The 15,970-nt window shown below is 39.0% G+C and overlaps 2 protein-coding genes across 3 annotated transcripts; both read left to right on the top strand.

The window, feature by feature from the left end:
• The first annotated feature begins 4,865 nt into the window (after nucleotides 1–4,865).
• LOC104807610 (probable esterase KAI2) lies at nucleotides 4,866–6,523 on the top strand. Of its 2 annotated transcripts, none has more exons than XM_010532971.2 (3): nucleotides 4,866–5,381; nucleotides 5,615–5,777; nucleotides 5,969–6,523. In XM_010532971.2, the coding sequence occupies exons 1-3, from the start codon at nucleotides 5,014–5,016 to the stop codon at nucleotides 6,248–6,250; spliced, it is 813 nt and encodes a 270-aa protein (XP_010531273.1). In that variant the 5' UTR covers nucleotides 4,866–5,013; the 3' UTR covers nucleotides 6,251–6,523. The 2 variants fall into 2 exon arrangements, with proteins under 2 accessions (XP_010531273.1, XP_010531272.1); XM_010532970.2 differs by having other exon boundaries at nucleotides 4,867–5,381; nucleotides 5,615–5,774; nucleotides 5,966–6,523.
• Nucleotides 6,524–6,908: 385 nt separating this feature from the next.
• Nucleotides 6,909–15,277, top strand: LOC104807611 (suppressor of RPS4-RLD 1). Its single transcript, XM_010532972.1, has 24 exons — nucleotides 6,909–7,243; nucleotides 7,355–7,464; nucleotides 7,866–8,629; nucleotides 8,738–8,782; nucleotides 8,922–9,023; nucleotides 9,103–9,183; nucleotides 9,453–9,519; nucleotides 9,904–10,004; nucleotides 10,102–10,209; nucleotides 10,667–10,737; nucleotides 10,864–10,920; nucleotides 11,249–11,354; nucleotides 11,852–11,932; nucleotides 12,035–12,121; nucleotides 12,445–12,651; nucleotides 12,961–13,295; nucleotides 13,533–13,619; nucleotides 13,725–13,824; nucleotides 13,928–14,019; nucleotides 14,103–14,144; nucleotides 14,254–14,344; nucleotides 14,423–14,520; nucleotides 14,603–14,894; nucleotides 14,973–15,277. The coding sequence occupies exons 1-23, from the start codon at nucleotides 7,122–7,124 to the stop codon at nucleotides 14,889–14,891; spliced, it is 3,243 nt and encodes a 1,080-aa protein (XP_010531274.1). The 5' UTR covers nucleotides 6,909–7,121; the 3' UTR covers nucleotides 14,892–14,894; nucleotides 14,973–15,277.
• The last annotated feature ends 693 nt before the right edge of the window (nucleotides 15,278–15,970 follow it).

The following is a 15,970-nucleotide window of genomic DNA, read 5'->3' as shown; positions in this document are numbered from 1 at the left end:
TCTTTATAGTCGATGCCATCTTTCTGGGTGTAACCTTTAGCAACAAGTCGGGCCTTATACCTTTCGATATTACCACTTGAGTCACGCTTAGTCTTAAAGAACCATCTACAACCAACTCTCTTTGACTCATTCGGTAAATCAACTAAGTCCCAAACTTTATTGTCATCCATTGACTTTAATTCATCTTTCATGGCATCAAACCACTTTTTAGAATTACTATTATTCATGGCTTGCTTAAATGAGAATGGATCATCATCAATGCTTAAGTCACATTCATGTTCAAGAGTATAAACCATGTAGTCATCTGAGATAGCGGATCTTTTCTCCCTTTCAGACCGTCTCAGTATAACTTGTGGTTCATTAAACTCTTCTTGTGATGTGACTGGTTCATCGGGTATATCTTCATTATGTGGGTTTTGGACATTCCTCTGTTGTACCAAAATATCACGTGACATTGATGTGACTTGAGGAACAATAACTGTAGAAGGGATATCAGGTGTTAAAACATTATCCTGAATCTCCTCAATGTCCACCTTGCGTGGTTTAACATTCCCACTGATTTGACCATTTTCTATGAACCTTGCATTGCCAGCCTCTACAATTCTCGTACTATGGTTAGGACAATAAAATATAAATCCTTTAGACTTTTCTGGATAGCCAATGAAGAATCCACTGACTGTCCTAGGATCAAGTTTCTTTTCATGTGGATTATATACTCTTACTTCTGTTGACAACCCCAAACATGTAAGTGTCTCAAACTCGGTTTCCTCCCCATCCACAATTCATAAGGTGTTTTAGGGACTGCTTTACTAACAAATCCTGAAATTCAAAACTACATGTTATCCAATAAAGACCTAAAATTCCTAATAATAAGGAATCCGATTTAGCAAATATGTTGTCGTCTTTAATGCATGCATCCACAGTGAAAGAGGTAAAGAGCTATTACATATCATGCTCCTAACCATGTTCATTAATGTACGATTCCGCCTTTCAGCTACACCATTCTGTTGAGGTGTACCGGGCATTGTATACTGTGCACAAATGCCCCTACTTTCGAGAAATTTTGCAAATGGACCTAGACATTGTCCACTTTCATCGTATTTACCATAATACTCACCACCTCTATCACATCTCACAACTTTAACCTTTTTATCTAACTGCCTCTCAACTTCATTAATGAACACTTCAAGGACGTTCACAGATTGAGATTTATCATGCAGTAGATAAACATAACCATAACGTGAATAATCATCAATGAAGGTGATAAAGTACCTTTCTCCACCCCATGAAGGGATATCAAAAGGTCCACAGATATCAGTGTGAATCAACTCAATAAGCTGAGTGCTTCTTGTGGCTGATTTCTTTGATGTATGTTTAGTCTGTTTTCCTTTTATACAGTCAATACACACTCCTAAGTCACTGAAATCCAAATGAGGTAGAATGTCACTTTTCATCAACCTCATTAACCTTTCTTTGGATATGTGACCTAATCTTTGATGCCACAATAAAGCAGAACTTTCATTATCGGGTGCACTACGTTTAATTACCACACTATTCTCAACATTAAACAGGGATTCAGAAAACTTTCTGTCAAGATTGAAACGATAAAGATCATCCATTAAAATACCAGAACCATAAAGGTACTCATGTCTATATAATTGAAAAATACCAGAAGCAAACTTGACAGAAAAACCCATTAAATCCAACTTTCCTACGGAAACAAGATTTCTAGCACATTCAGGAACATAGAGACACCCTTCAAGATCTATATGACAACCAGTATCCAAGATCAATCTATAAGTCCCAATGCCTTCTATTCGTGCTTTCATCCTGTTTCCCATAACCACGTGTCTTTCAGGTCCTTTTATGGGTTGGATCATACGAAATCCCTGTTTAATATGAGAAACATGAGTTGTTGCACCAGAATCTAACCACCAGGTACTATTAGGTACTTCAATAATGTTCGATTCAAAGCAAACAAAAATATTATGTTTACCTTTACTCTCGAACCATTCCTTTCTTTTCTTGCAGTCTTTCTTAATGTGTCCACTCTTCTTGCAGAAGAAACACTTGACTTCTTTCTGGATTTGGCTCACATTAGCTTTCATTGGAGCTTTATCCTTCCTTTTATCATTTTTCCCTGGCTTTTTCTTACTGTTGCCGGCACTATCATGGACTGCGAGGTGGACTGAGTGTCCTTTTATCTTCTTTAATCTCCCTTCCTCCTGTATCAGCATGGCCTTCAATTCTTGAAAGTTCCATTTTTCTTTAATGGTGTTGTAATTCACCTGGAACTGACCAAACTCAACAGGCAGAGAGTTAATGATGAATTGAACAAAAAATGTTTCACTAACATCCATCCCCATAGTCTTCAACTTTGCTGCCATGTTAGACATGTGAGTCACATGATCATGGATAGGTTGAGACCAGTCAAACTTTTTCGTAGTCAGCTCACTCATGAGATTGCCTACAATTGACTTATCAGCTAAATCCGATTGTGAATACTCTTTAATCTTATCCATAAATTCCCTTGCACTTTCAGTCTTAGGCATTGATGCCTTAACACTTTCCGCCATGGTCATCCTCATAAGGTTCAAACATAACCTATTAGATCGCTCCCAGGACTCAAAATAAGTCCTTTCATTTTCTGAGCTGGTATCTGTTATGACAGGCTTTTCACTAACCAATAATGCAAGATCCAAATCATAAACACCCAGATAAAACTGGATCTATTCAGACCAATCTGCATAGTTAAGCCCGTTGAACTTGACCACAGCATTGCCAGTTGCCATAGGGTTAAAAGACGCTGCAAAACATTTATACATGCTCACTTATTAATGCTTTGAGTTAACGAAATAAAACGAGAAACTTAAGACGTATTTAAGCAACCTTTGGGCAATACTTAAATACAAACACAATCATTGATGCTACAATCACAATAATTTAATGTATCAAAAGTTATAAGACGTATTTAAATTCACCTTTGGGCAGGAATTTAAATACGCATACCAACATTGATACAAAATACTTTTATGGACATCATAATATCAAAAATCAAATAAATATGCAATCTTTGGATATACATACTTATTGATCAAGATAAAATATCAATCCCTTTTAATATTATTATCTATATGCAATGGTCCAACTTTGGTCGACCTCATAGCGATACAATTAATAATCTCAATTGTTCAACTATACCTTTATATCATCTTTTAGCATCCTTTCATTTTGAACAACTGAAAATATTCGATTTGAATATCTAATCTTAATTAATCTAGACCACTTTGGTGACTAACAAGATTCAATAATGTAGATATCGAATCGAATAAAAAGAAAAGAAAAGAAGATATAACTTTTATATACAATTCGACCTATATATATATGCATATATTGACTACCATTATTATATGCATAAATAAACATAAATAAAATTTAATATATATATATATATCACTATTATATCGAATTATAAATATATCTCAAATAAATAAAATTCTATAAGTTTAATAACTGTATATGAATACATCAAAACACTGTAAGATCCGTAACATACACATATATGCATATGTACCTTTAATATGCACGTCAAAATATACATCATTATATCATATATATATGCATAAAATATTAAAATATGACAATATATAAATTTATTATACATATTGACTTAAAAGAGAAATTCATATGACCATGTATAAATTCATTATACATTCATTATACATACAGATTTCAAAAAGAGAAATCATATCACAGATTTCAAATCTATGTAATATCTTATTATTTCAAAGATGAACATTAGAAAAAGAAATCAAACTTTCTCATCGATATATGAATCTCTAAATATATAATTAGAGAAAACTTTAATCCGATGGAAAACTTTAACCGGTGAATTATATTAAGCCAGAAACCAGGCTCTGATACCATGTAAGATAATTTCAGGTTTTCAGAGATTTGCTTTTATGAAAACCCAAACGATAAACTGGATCTGGCTTTATATAATTCACACAAAACAATCAACGAAACATAGATCAGAAAACCATACCTGGATCCATGAATTGCAGTGGAATAACTTTAAGAACCAAAAGTCTTCTAGGTTTTCCCTCCTTTCTCCCGTACTATAAGTTTTTCTTGATGGACAGAAATAATGAACCATAATATTCCTTTTATAGGGTGCGAAAACCCTAGTTGTATTATGGTAAGGAGAGAGGGGACTTCCAATAATACCATGGGCCTTAATTCTTTAATGAGTTCTTATCCATCAAAGAACCATATTAATATTAAAATCCGAAAGCCCAAATTACATGGGCCACATAATAATTTATTTCTTACAACCTAATTATATAATGTTCACGTGCATGGTTCGCCCGATGTTCGTGTGAACCCTTTTATTAAACAAACATTAATCCGGTTATATAAGAAGGAGTCGTGCTTATATCTATCTATCTATAAATTCATCGGTTTGTTACGGAAACCTATTAAATCGCCCATAAATAACAATGGGCCAAGCCCTTTTGGAGGTTCATCCGTCGCCAGAGAAGCAACATGCGGACGTGGACATGTGAACGTGGTCGCATATTAATCACCGAGACTCTTTGCTTTACGCTTTTTTTAAACCATTTTTTTATTTCCTCAATTAAATATTCAAGAAAACATGCACTCCTTTACAGATGTGGGCAAATGCGTTAAAAAAAAATCGTAATAACTAATAGAAATTAAAAATAAAAATCTTCGAGGGACGAGCAAAATATCTTCTGAGATAGTTGCGAACGATAGAGAATATGTGGCCTTTAGGGGTGGCTCATTCATTTCGCACAAATTCACTAGTACACTTGCGTAGCTATAAAATCAAAGATAATTCCAAAGTTGATATTATCAGATACACAAATCATAGATTGTGGAAAAAAAAAACAAAATAAAACGAGGAGGGGGAAGAAAGAATCCTCTCTCTCTAACCCATTAAGCCTTTTGGGGGGAAAAACAGAGAAAAAAAAAGAGAGGACTTAAGCCGCCATGGGAATCGTGGAAGAAGCTCACAACGTGAAGGTGCTAGGCTCAGGTGGGCAGACGATCGTACTGGGTCATGGGTTTGGTACGGACCAGTCGGTGTGGAAGCATCTAGTTCCGCATCTCGTGGAGGATTACCGTGTCGTGTTGTACGACAACATCGGTGCCGGAACGACGAACCCAGAGTACTTCGACTTCGAGAGATACTCGACCCTCGAAGGCTTCGCGTTTGACCTCATCGCCATTTTTGAGGATCTTCAGATCGAATCCTGCATCTTTGTCGGACACTCTGTCTCCGCCATGGTCGGTGTTCTTGCTTCCCTGAACAGACCCGATCTTTTCTCCAAGATCGTCATGATCTCCGCTTCTCCCAGGTAAATCACGCAAGATTTCATTTTGTGTATACGCATCTATTTATGTTTATTTTATTGATATATATATATATATATGTATAGTTTGACACGAGTTAAAAAATGTCTGATCTATCCGTTTAAAAAATCAATTTAAAAACCTGGTTTTCTCAGGTATATTTTATATATGGATATATAAAACTCATACCCCTCTGTTCTACGAAAGAAAATGAAAGTTGTTGGGTATGGTGGATCAGATACGTAAACGATGTGGATTACCAAGGAGGGTTCGAGCAAGACGACCTGAACCAACTGTTCGAAGCGATGAGAAACAACTACAAGGCATGGTGCATGGGGTTCGCACCGTTGGCAGTGGGTGGGGACCTGGACTCGGTGGCGGTCCAAGAATTCAGCCGGACGGTTTAAGCTCGTTGATTTAGTGGGATCTGGCAATCTGACATTGTTGGTCTCACACCAGTTAACGATTAAGGCCTTCACGGTGTAATTGGGTATAAGGGTTGTGTGATTCAGAGTCTGCCGAGTCTTTGGACAAACTGTTAGACCTAAATCAATCCATTTCTTGATGAACGCCCTTTCATATGTTTGCCACGCTCTTCAACATGAGACCGGACATAGCCTTGTCGGTGGCTCAGACCATCTTCCAAAGCGACATGCGTCAGATCTTGCCCTATGTCTCGGTCCCTTGTCACATCCTCCAAAGCGTCAAGGACTTGGCCGTTCCCGTCGTCGTCTCCGAGTACCTCCACGCCAATCTCGGCGGCGAATCCATCGTCGAAGTCATCCCCTCCGACGGTCATCTCCCGCAACTCAGCTCGCCGGACTCCGTCGTTCCCGTCCTGCTCCGCCACATCCGCCACGACATCGCTGTGTGAAAGAGGGGAAAAAACAAAGGCACGATCGGAGAAAAAGAAAAAGGCGTGGCCTGATTTCGACGCGACGTGTCTCCGAGTTTAACGCTACGTTGTCGTTTTATGATGACCTTGATCTGTAGTTCTTTTTATAATCGAATAATATGATTATTCTTCTTTCATTTCCTTAGTTCTTATCTGTATTTTCTATTCGGACTTTTAATGTACGACTTATTCCCGCAAATGTATCCATTTATATTTGTAAACTAAGATACTATAACAATGCATTTTTGTAAAGATACCGAAGAAGAAACAATATTTAATATTCCCTTCTTGTTTTATGGTCAATATACAGATTTCGTTATATTATATTGGGTTTGGAATTAGACTTTAGTGAAGCCAAAGTGTTGAAGAGCAATGTGAACGATCTGTTTTTGTTTCACGGGCGTTTGTCGTCAAAGGAGGTAGGTCGTCCACTTCAATTTGTTTTAAAATAAAAAAATTTGTTTATTCGTGGGCCAAACTGGGCCTTACCCATTATAAACATAGATGGAAATTGGGCTTTGGCCCAGATATACCACTCGCGTGTCAGTCACGTGATGGTGAATTGTACACGTGTGGCAACTTCCCAACGTTTGATTTGGGGGAAGCAGCGTGTGTGACACCAGCACCACGACCACCACCACCATCGTGTCTCCGATTCTTTTATTTCCCGTTTCGCCCTTCGTCAAAGTCTCCTCTTTCCCGTCTTCCTCCCCGTAAATGCCCTCTTTACTCCTTCACCTCGATCCTCTCTCCTCTTAGATAACTGTTGAAGAGGTAGGAGACGACGAAGACGAAGGGGAGAGATAGAGAGAGAAAGGCCGCCTGAGATTCGCCATTGGAGGAGCTCGTTATGGAGAATATGATGTCGGAGCGAGCCGAGCTCGCGAAGCACTGTAGCTCTCGGAACTGGTCCAAAGCGATCCGAGTCCTCGACTCGCTCATCGCCAAACACTGCTCGATTCAAGACTTATGGTTGGTCCTCGCGGTCATCTATCCGATGTTAATTCCTCCGATCGAGTTCATCGAATCCGGCTCTGTCTGTGTGATTCTCATTTTGTGTAATTTTTTGTTTTCTTTCCCCAGCAATAGAGCCTTTTGTTATAGTCAATTGGAGCTTCACAAGCATGTGATTAAGGACTGTGACAAGGCTCTTCAGCTTGAACCTTCGCTCCTTCAAGCTTATATCCTCAAAGGTTCGTTCACTCATTGTTTGTCAATACTGCTTGAAGATCAATTGTAGTTACTCTGGTGGTTCGAGTACTATTACGGTGTTAGAACGACAATTAGTATTTGGATTTAATCAGTACCAATTTCTGGTACTTGTGATGATAAAGTAGTGAGTTGGAACTTCGATAGCATTCAGTTCAGGTGAAGGACCTTGTTAGGGCTTTCATGAGTGCGGAATTATTCTGCAAAGATGTAGATCTCATAGGAAATGTATGAGTAGACTGGTAGTCAGCTAGGGCCGTAGTGCTGAGGTGAGGTGTAAATTTGCTATCCCGACAATATGAATTATGGTGCGGCGATGAAAATTTTCTGTTTTTGTGTGTAATACTGTCTATGATTTTAAGTTTACCGGTTCTCCCCCATCTAGGACATGCCCTCTCCGCTTTGGGAAGGAAAGAGGATGCGGTTCTTGTTTTGGGGGAAGGCTATGAAAGTGCTCTTCGGCAGTCAGCGGATTTGAGGCAATTGTTAGAACTAGAAGAACTCCTTAATGTTGCAAAACAAGAGATTGGTGGTGCTTTCCAACTTGAAGATGATGAATTTCAGCAATTGTCCCTTGGCTTACCTATAGGATCATGTGCTAGTGTGGGGTTCGAAGAAACATTTTGCAAGCAGGATGAACATGGTATCCCAAATGGGACGTGCAAGAGTGCCGACAAAATGTCAAGCACGGAAGCTTTTAAATTAAGAGCATGTAGCAACGGAGAATCTTATGAGTGTTCCAAGGAATTGGGTGAGCAATCAAAGATCAGTAGTGTCTCAAGGGATGCTTCGACAACAAGTGAAAGATCTGGTGATAGTTTTAACTCTTGTACTGGCTCAACTTTTAAAGGAAAAGAGAATGGAATATCTGGTGGAAAAATCAGTTGTTTGCAGGATACATTCCAACCATGCAATGGTTCTGGGGTGCATAAAAAGTTGAGTGAAAATCCTGATAAATTAGTTGGTTCTTCAACCGCTAGCAAAAAATCGAGCTTCAAACCTGGATTTCTGAGCAAGTTGAGCAGTAAAGCTGATATGCATTCTGAAGCTGGCGATGGGTCCAAGAGAAACAAGAAGTACACAATAGCAAGAATTTCAAAAACGAAATCAATAAGTGTGGATTTTCGGCTATCCAGAGGCATTGCACAGGTTTAATTTACAAATCAGATGGTATAATGGTGCAATATGTCATATTGCAAATGCTATGAGACGTATGTCTTATAACATTTTTGTTACTGTGCTCTGTTCTGTCAACAGGTGAATGAGGGAAACTATGCATCTGCTATATCTGTTTTTGATCAGGTAATTTGTCGTGTGCTGATCTTGGGTGACCTGTTCTACCTGTTATTACCTTTTGCCTTTTGTCCCCGATCTTGCTTCTTGAAGGTTGCTTTCAACAAAAAACAAGATCATAGAATTATCGGATTTGTTTCTCTTGCAGATACTGAGAGAGGATCCTTGTTACCCTGAAGCACTTATAGGTAGAGGGACGGCCTATGCATTCCAAAGAGAGCTTGAACCTGCTATTGCTGATTTTACTAAGGTATTGACAAACAAAAGAACAGTTGTTACGGAAGGGGCTTAGTTTATAATTTTTCTCACTTGATCATAACGCTGGTCAGGCTATTCAATCTAACCCAGCAGCAGGTGAGGCATGGAAACGGAGAGGCCAGGCCCGTGCTGCTTTAGGGGAATTTGCTGAGGTGAGAATGGTGCCAATTCTCCTCTACATCGCTGGTTTCATCGAAGCTAAGATAGATATTTTCTGGGACTAGTCTTTGCATTTAACTTATATTTGTATTTCTTTTGGCTTGGAGCCTCTCATCGCTTTTCCCGGCCATTGATTTCCGTGGTCTCATAGATGTCTAATATTTGGATTAAGCTTCTTGATTATATTCTACTTTCAATTAATGTGTAAAAATCTGGAAAATTTCTTGCACAATAGTGGTTTTAGCTAACCTTTTGATTACAGGCTATTGAAGATCTATCTAAAGCACTGGAATTCGAGCCAGATTCAGCTGATATGTTGCATGAAAGGGGTAAGCTTCTTTAAATTAAACTGGCCATTTTATTTCATTGTACCTCTTGCCTTTCCTACCAGTTTTGATGTTCCATAATTTGTATTTCGTGAAATTTCTATTGATTAGCTTTGAAATCATATTGAGAACACAAGTTGCTTCTTATCTATGCCTTTGAGCAGTTTTTGTGCCTGTCCACAATACAATATTGTTAAGAAGGTTGTCTTTTGTCTCATGAACTTCTCACATAAATTGTTTCCTTTGTTTTTATTTCTTGGTTCCCCTTCCCCGTCAATTTCATTGTCTGCCTCCTGGTAGTTGTAGCACGTGGTCCTCGATCTTTTCTGCACCTGCTCTTAGCTGTAGTTTACCATGTAATGTTGTTGATGATTGCCATCAATTCAGGTATTGTTAATTTCAAATGTAAGGACTTCAATGCCTCTGTACAAGACCTTTCTTTATGTTTGAAGCACGAGAAAGAAAACAAATCGGCATATACATATTTGGTACGGTTAACATTTGTTTCTCTAATGCTTTTAAAAGTATCCATGATTCCATGGACATGGTCAAGTTTTCTTAGTCAAACTTTGTTGATCTTTACAGGGACTCGCATTGTGTTCTCTTGGCGAATATAAAAAAGCTGAAGAGGCGCATTTGGAGTCGATCCAGCTTGATAAAAGTTATCTTGAGGCTTGGGTTCATCTTGCTCAGGTAACTATTAAAGCTTATGCGACTGCCAAGCCATGGTTCATGGCTTTTTTGCTGAAATTTGAATGGTAAAACTGAAGCATAGTAAAGATAGGGCTGTCTTCTGGACACTAATTATATTAATTTGAGTGTTTTCACATAATGTTAGAAAAACACCTAACTGGTGATGTAATGTACTGAAGCTGATGAAATTTCCAAATAAAAGTTTGAAATATGAATTACATGCTTCTGGTTTATGAGGCAAGTGCTGAGTTTTTCTGGAAGATCGTGTTTACTTGGTTGTTTTGTATTACTAAGCACCTAACTTCTGTCTGCGATTGGCGAGTGTAGAGTCATTCCCCTTTACAGATTTATCATTGGTTTATTCTATTTTCTTGCATGAGTTGATTGACAAACATGGGCCTAACTTTTTTTTTCTTCACTGCGTATATCACGGCTCTCCTCGGCCTTCTCCTGGCAGTTTTATCAAGAGTTAGCAAACTACAGCAAGGCTTTGGAATGCCTTGAGCATGCTCTACAAATTGACAACAGGTAATAATTGTGTTTGTAGTCGGAGAGTCATTTGTGTTTCACTGTATTTCTGGCTGTAACATCCAAGGGCATGATCCCATACTTCTACCCTTACCATGTATATATGGATTTCCCTCTTTTTAACAGGTTCTGCAAGGCCTATCATTTGCGTGGATTAGTGTTGCACGGACTAGGTGAACACAGGTATGTAAGGTTAGCATGTGAATTTCCATAGGACTCCGAAGTCCTCTTAGAGGGGAAGAGGACAATGTACATGCATTGTGATTAAGCCTTGAGCGAGTTCAGCAATGTCTATTGTCCAGTATCTAAATCATAGGCTTAATGTCCTGCAAGATAATTTTCCTCTGTTAATTCATGGTGGTAAGAAATCTGATTTCGAGCAAAAGGATGTTTGAGGTACAACAGATAGTTTGGTGCTGATAATCATTGTGGTATTTGTGTCAAGTCAGTTCTGATAAGCAATCACTTTTACTCAAGCATTATTTCCCTGTTAATTCCCGTCACTTTTCAGGAAGGCTATCAAAGAATTATCAATCAGCTTGAGCATTGAGAACACAATAGAGTGCCTGTACTTAAGGGGTTCCTGCTATCATGCAATTGGAGAATTTAGAGATGCGGTAAATATTCCTTCTGTAATCATCATGGTGATAAGTGTCCCACATTGGAAAAAGATTGATAAGTGTCCCACATTGGAAAAAGAGAGGGATTTGGGGCCAATATATAAGGAGGTTCAGACCTCCACTCTTAAGCTAGCTTTTGTGGTGGAGTTAAGGCCTAAACCTTATTAATTGGTATCAGAGCCTAGCTCTCTTCTTTCGGGTGGGCCTTTGACGGGCTGTTCTCCTGCGGACATGCGGTCGACTCGGTGGTTGTGGAATGGTCGGAAGAGAAACGATCAGGAGAGGAACGGTCGGGGATGGACCGAGAAGCCGCCATCGACGTCCCTGTCTAAAGGGGGCGGTATTGATAAGTGTCCAACATTGGAAAAAGAGAGGGATTTGGGGCTAATATATACGGAGGGTCAAACCTCCACTCTTAAGATGTGGGACACTTATCACATGGCTCTTCTTTTGAGGTTTTCCTCTCTTTTTACTTTGCTTGACTATGCCCACAGGTGAAGGACTATGATGCTACGGTGGATGTGGAACTGGATGCGATGGAGAAGTTTGTGCTTCAATGCTTGGCATTTTATCAGGTTTCATTATATGTTCTATCAAATAGAATTGGATGAATCATAAGTTTCGATACCATAACTTTCCCTCACAAGAGCTCCTACGTTAACATTCTTCCACTGCAGAAGGAGATTGCTTTATACACAGCTTCAAAAGTTAATAGCGAGTTTCTGTGCTTTGATATTGATGCTGACATAGATCCAATGTTCAAGGTAACATTTCTTTTCGTATAGTTTTGTTTAACTTTGCCGAAAACAAATATGTTATGTTCTGCAAGTTGCTTCTTTTACAACGCCTGTTGTTTTCCTGTATAGTCAGTCTTATTTGCACCAATAGGGTGTCAAAGAAGTATACCTGATTTTGAACGAGTACATGTAACGGAACTATCGATTAGTTTATTAGAGATATTTTACATGGCATATTCAATCAATGGATGCCGGGTATATAAACGGGAACCTAAGGGTTCCTTCACCCCTCTTTCCTTTTCTCAGTTGTGTGGTGACATTCTTCTTTTATTTTTCTCTGGGCGTTTCAGGAGTATTGGTGCAAAAGATTACACCCTAAGAATGTGTGTGAAAAGGTTTACAGACAACCTCCCTTACGTGAATCTCTGAAGAAGGGTAAACTGAAAAAGCAAGATCTTTCAATAACTAAGCCAAGGACAACTCTTCTTGCTGCTGCTGATTTAATTGGCAAGAAGATTCAGTATGATTGCCCTGGATTTTTACCCAACAGACGTCAGGTGATTCTAAACCCAATCACATGGGAAATCAGTACTCTCTTGTTGAATTGATGTTAACCTTCTTTTCCGGAACTACATCCGCCTTTTATCTTGCCTGCAAAAGGTGCACCCAAAGATGTTTTTCACCTCCTTGCAACACCTTTTTTTCTTGTCCAGAAAAGACCTGTTCCATCTGATCACCTTATACGCTTCACATTTGTACTTGAATATGCCTCTGTTGTTCTTGTTAGATCTGAAATCTCCCCTCTTTCGGTAAAAAATGTTACTTATTTTGTTATCTTCATCGTGCATGCTTCCATGATACACCAGCATCGAATGGCAGGATTGGCTGCAATCGAGATCGCCCAGAAGGTTGCAAAAGCTTGGCGCTCTATGCAAGCAGAATGGAAACATTCTAACAAAGGCACCACGAGAAATGGGAGAAGAAATCGGAGGAGAGAGAGAATTAATATGCTTAGCCAGAATAGAGGTGGTGCAGGATGTAGTACTAGCAGTTCCTCTGAAACGGCAACTGGATATGGCACTCTAGAAGATCGATCATCTGGTCGCTTTATGATGTCATGGAAAGAAGTTTATACCTTGGCCGTCAGGTGGCGACAAATTTCAGAGCCTTGTGATCCAGTTGTGTGGGTTAACAAATTAAGGTACAGGCATATCACAAGCATCTTTCTCTTTTTGCTTTTCAAGTTGAGCCTCTTACAAAGCCACACCAGGTTCTGGATTGGCAAGTCTTTGTTTTGCTAGTACTAGAACCGCTTGCAGGTGTGGCAGCCATTTTGGTATAGGTTTTCCTAAAAATTTATATGTATTCGATTGCTAAGCAACAGCCCTGTTTATTTACTCTGGGGGTTATAATCTGATGTTTTTTTTTTCATTTCCAGTGAAGAGTTTAATTCTGGGTTTGGTTCTCATACCCCGATGATACGTGGACAAGCAAAAGTAGCTCGCTATTTCCCAAATTACGAAAGGTAAAAATTACATGCCAAAAAGGAAGAGGTTTTTATTTTTATTTTTATTGTATGGCGCCTTTTTCTTTGTTCTGTGAACTGATGGATGCCATTTTGAGACTTCAGGACCCTAAATCTTGCAAAGACAATCATAAAGGACAGACGCATTGTACACAGCAAGAGAGATGATGTCATTGATCTAACTAAAGAGGGGAAGATAGAGAAAGTCAGTAAAACTTGTTACATGATGTTTCTAGCTCCGAGTATTTTCATTTGCTATTGTTCTCTATCACTATACTATGCTCTTCCTGAAACATGAAAACTTGCAGATTATGCAGGCTGAAACATGCATCGAGCTTCACAAAATCGTTGGTGAGGATTTCTGGGTGTCTACTTGGTGCAACAGTACAGCATGCGAGGGGTGAGCTTCTTTAGCCCCGAGTTTGTATTCCATAGAAGTTTTGTGGTCTTGACTGTGTTTTCTTGTGTTTGTGCTTCTTTCAGGAAGCAACTGGAAGGGACTAGAATCACTTGCTTGAGAAAAATGTAAACTCTACTAATGCATCATTTGAAGTAACAAATTTATTTATCTTCTTCATATGCAACGCTTTTCATCACACTTTTCTATATTTTTGTCGATTACTGGTATCTTCAGAGGAGAGCATGGGTATGATTTCGCCATCCGAACTCCGTGTACACCTGCAAGGTGGGATGATTTTGATGCTGAGATGACATCAGCATGGGAGGTAAGCCAATGCCTATACATGTCGAAAATAGATTTTTTTCCTAAAAAAAGGAACTTACATATGCGTATTTGATGCCAGGCTTTATGCAAAGCCTACTGTGGGGAGAACTATGGTTCAACCGACTTCAATCTGCTAGAAAACCTGAGAGATTCTATCCTAAGGCTGACATATTACTGGTATGGATTTATAACTTCTGATTCATTTTGCAAATCATTTTTTTTTGGGTAGGAGTTATGAAATCATGCAAGGGTCTTACAGGTACAATTTTATGCCGTTAACACGCGGAACAGCGGCAGTAGGGTTTGTAGTATTACTGGGACTGCTGCTTGCAGCCAACATGGAGTTCACTGGAAATATTCCGAAAGGGGTACAAGTTGACTGGGAAGCCATACTTAACCTCGAACCAGAGTCATTTATCAATTCGGTCAAGTCTTGGCTTTATCCGTCTCTTAGAATCAACACTTCGTGGAAAGATTACCCGGACGTATCATCGACTCTTCCGACCACTGGATCTGTTGTTGCCGCCCTTAGTTCTTACAATGACTGAGTGGTAACGTCTCTGTCATCATCTGTCTTCAGCTTCTTCTATGTTACCTTACTAAGCTTAGTGTCTTGTTTCCTTGTGCAGAACATCGAATATGTACGGAACTTTCAGGTAACGATGAGCTCTCCTCCTAACTAAATCCTTGTTAACAGACGAGAAAACTGGGCAAAAAAAAAAAGAATAGTTGGAGGCAAGTGTGTGTGTGTTTTTTTTTTCTTCTGAACTCACAAATCTTACACAACCCCGAGTTAACTCTCTACACATGTCTTCTGTACAGTGATTGCTCTCCTTTTAAGTACATTTGATACGACGGTTATTCTCAAAAAAGACTTTTGGAATTTGTGTTTACTGGAAAATGGATTTTTTGCTTCTATTGGTTACGATACGAATTTAGTTTTCCTTTTTAACAGTTACTCGTAGCGTCTCTGATTTTCCTTTCTGCAATGAGAGCGTTGACATGCAGTCTGTCTGTATTATAGGTTATGATTTCACATTCTGGGTGGAAGTATACGTGAGAGTGGCTGAGTAAAACAACATTACCCGCATTATGATCATACATCGACCGAACAAAAAAAGATTGTTTTCGTTTTTAATATTTTTCAACAGCGTCACGGGATATGGAGTGAGAGGTAACTTATTAAATAACATAGAAAGAGAATAAACTTCGGTACTTCTCCGTGTGTTACGATCTCAATCAGCGGATTGCAAAAGCCATAACAGGACAAAGAAAGCTAAAGTCCAAAAAGTCAACCAAGAATTTTCAATTGCTATATGCCCACCGACACCCCCCCCCCGGGGAAGCTGAGCTTCACTTAAAACATAACATTTTTAGCTCAAAAAAATCGTAGAAGCTTAGGAAGTTTTGGTTTGAAGATGAATGTCATTAATAGTCTTTTCTAGGGCTGGGCGTTTCGGTTCGGTTCTTCGGAATCGAACCGAACCAAACCGTTAAAACGGTATTTTTCCTGACCCGAAACCGCTGTTATTTTCCGAACGGTACCATTTTTAAAGAATCGAATTTTTCCGTAACCGAACCGAACCGAACCGCTTTAAAAATCCCGAAAAACCGAATATTTTTAAAA

This window comes from Tarenaya hassleriana, unplaced genomic scaffold, assembly GCF_000463585.1.
Source record: "Tarenaya hassleriana unplaced genomic scaffold, ASM46358v1 Cleome13, whole genome shotgun sequence".
Classification (NCBI taxonomy): Eukaryota; Viridiplantae; Streptophyta; class Magnoliopsida; order Brassicales; family Cleomaceae; genus Tarenaya; species Tarenaya hassleriana.
Note: the sequence above shows the minus strand (reverse complement) of the source record. Positions and strands in the feature narration are given on the sequence as shown.

Excerpts from the sequence above, each read along its gene's own strand:
- LOC104807611 (XM_010532972.1), top strand. The coding sequence starts at position 7,122 with ATGGAGAATATGATGTCGGAGCGAGCCGAGCTCGCGAAGCACTGTAGC. Across the intron at positions 10,738-10,863 it reads GCTCTACAAATTGACAACAG|GTTCTGCAAGGCCTATCATT; the intron begins GTAATAATTGTG and ends TCTTTTTAACAG. Across the intron at positions 14,020-14,102 it reads AACAGTACAGCATGCGAGGG|GAAGCAACTGGAAGGGACTA; the intron begins GTGAGCTTCTTT and ends TGCTTCTTTCAG.
- LOC104807610 (XM_010532971.2), top strand. The coding sequence starts at position 5,014 with ATGGGAATCGTGGAAGAAGCTCACAACGTGAAGGTGCTAGGCTCAGGT. Across the intron at positions 5,382-5,614 it reads ATGATCTCCGCTTCTCCCAG|ATACGTAAACGATGTGGATT; the intron begins GTAAATCACGCA and ends ATGGTGGATCAG. Across the intron at positions 5,778-5,968 it reads TCCAAGAATTCAGCCGGACG|CTCTTCAACATGAGACCGGA; the intron begins GTTTAAGCTCGT and ends ATGTTTGCCACG.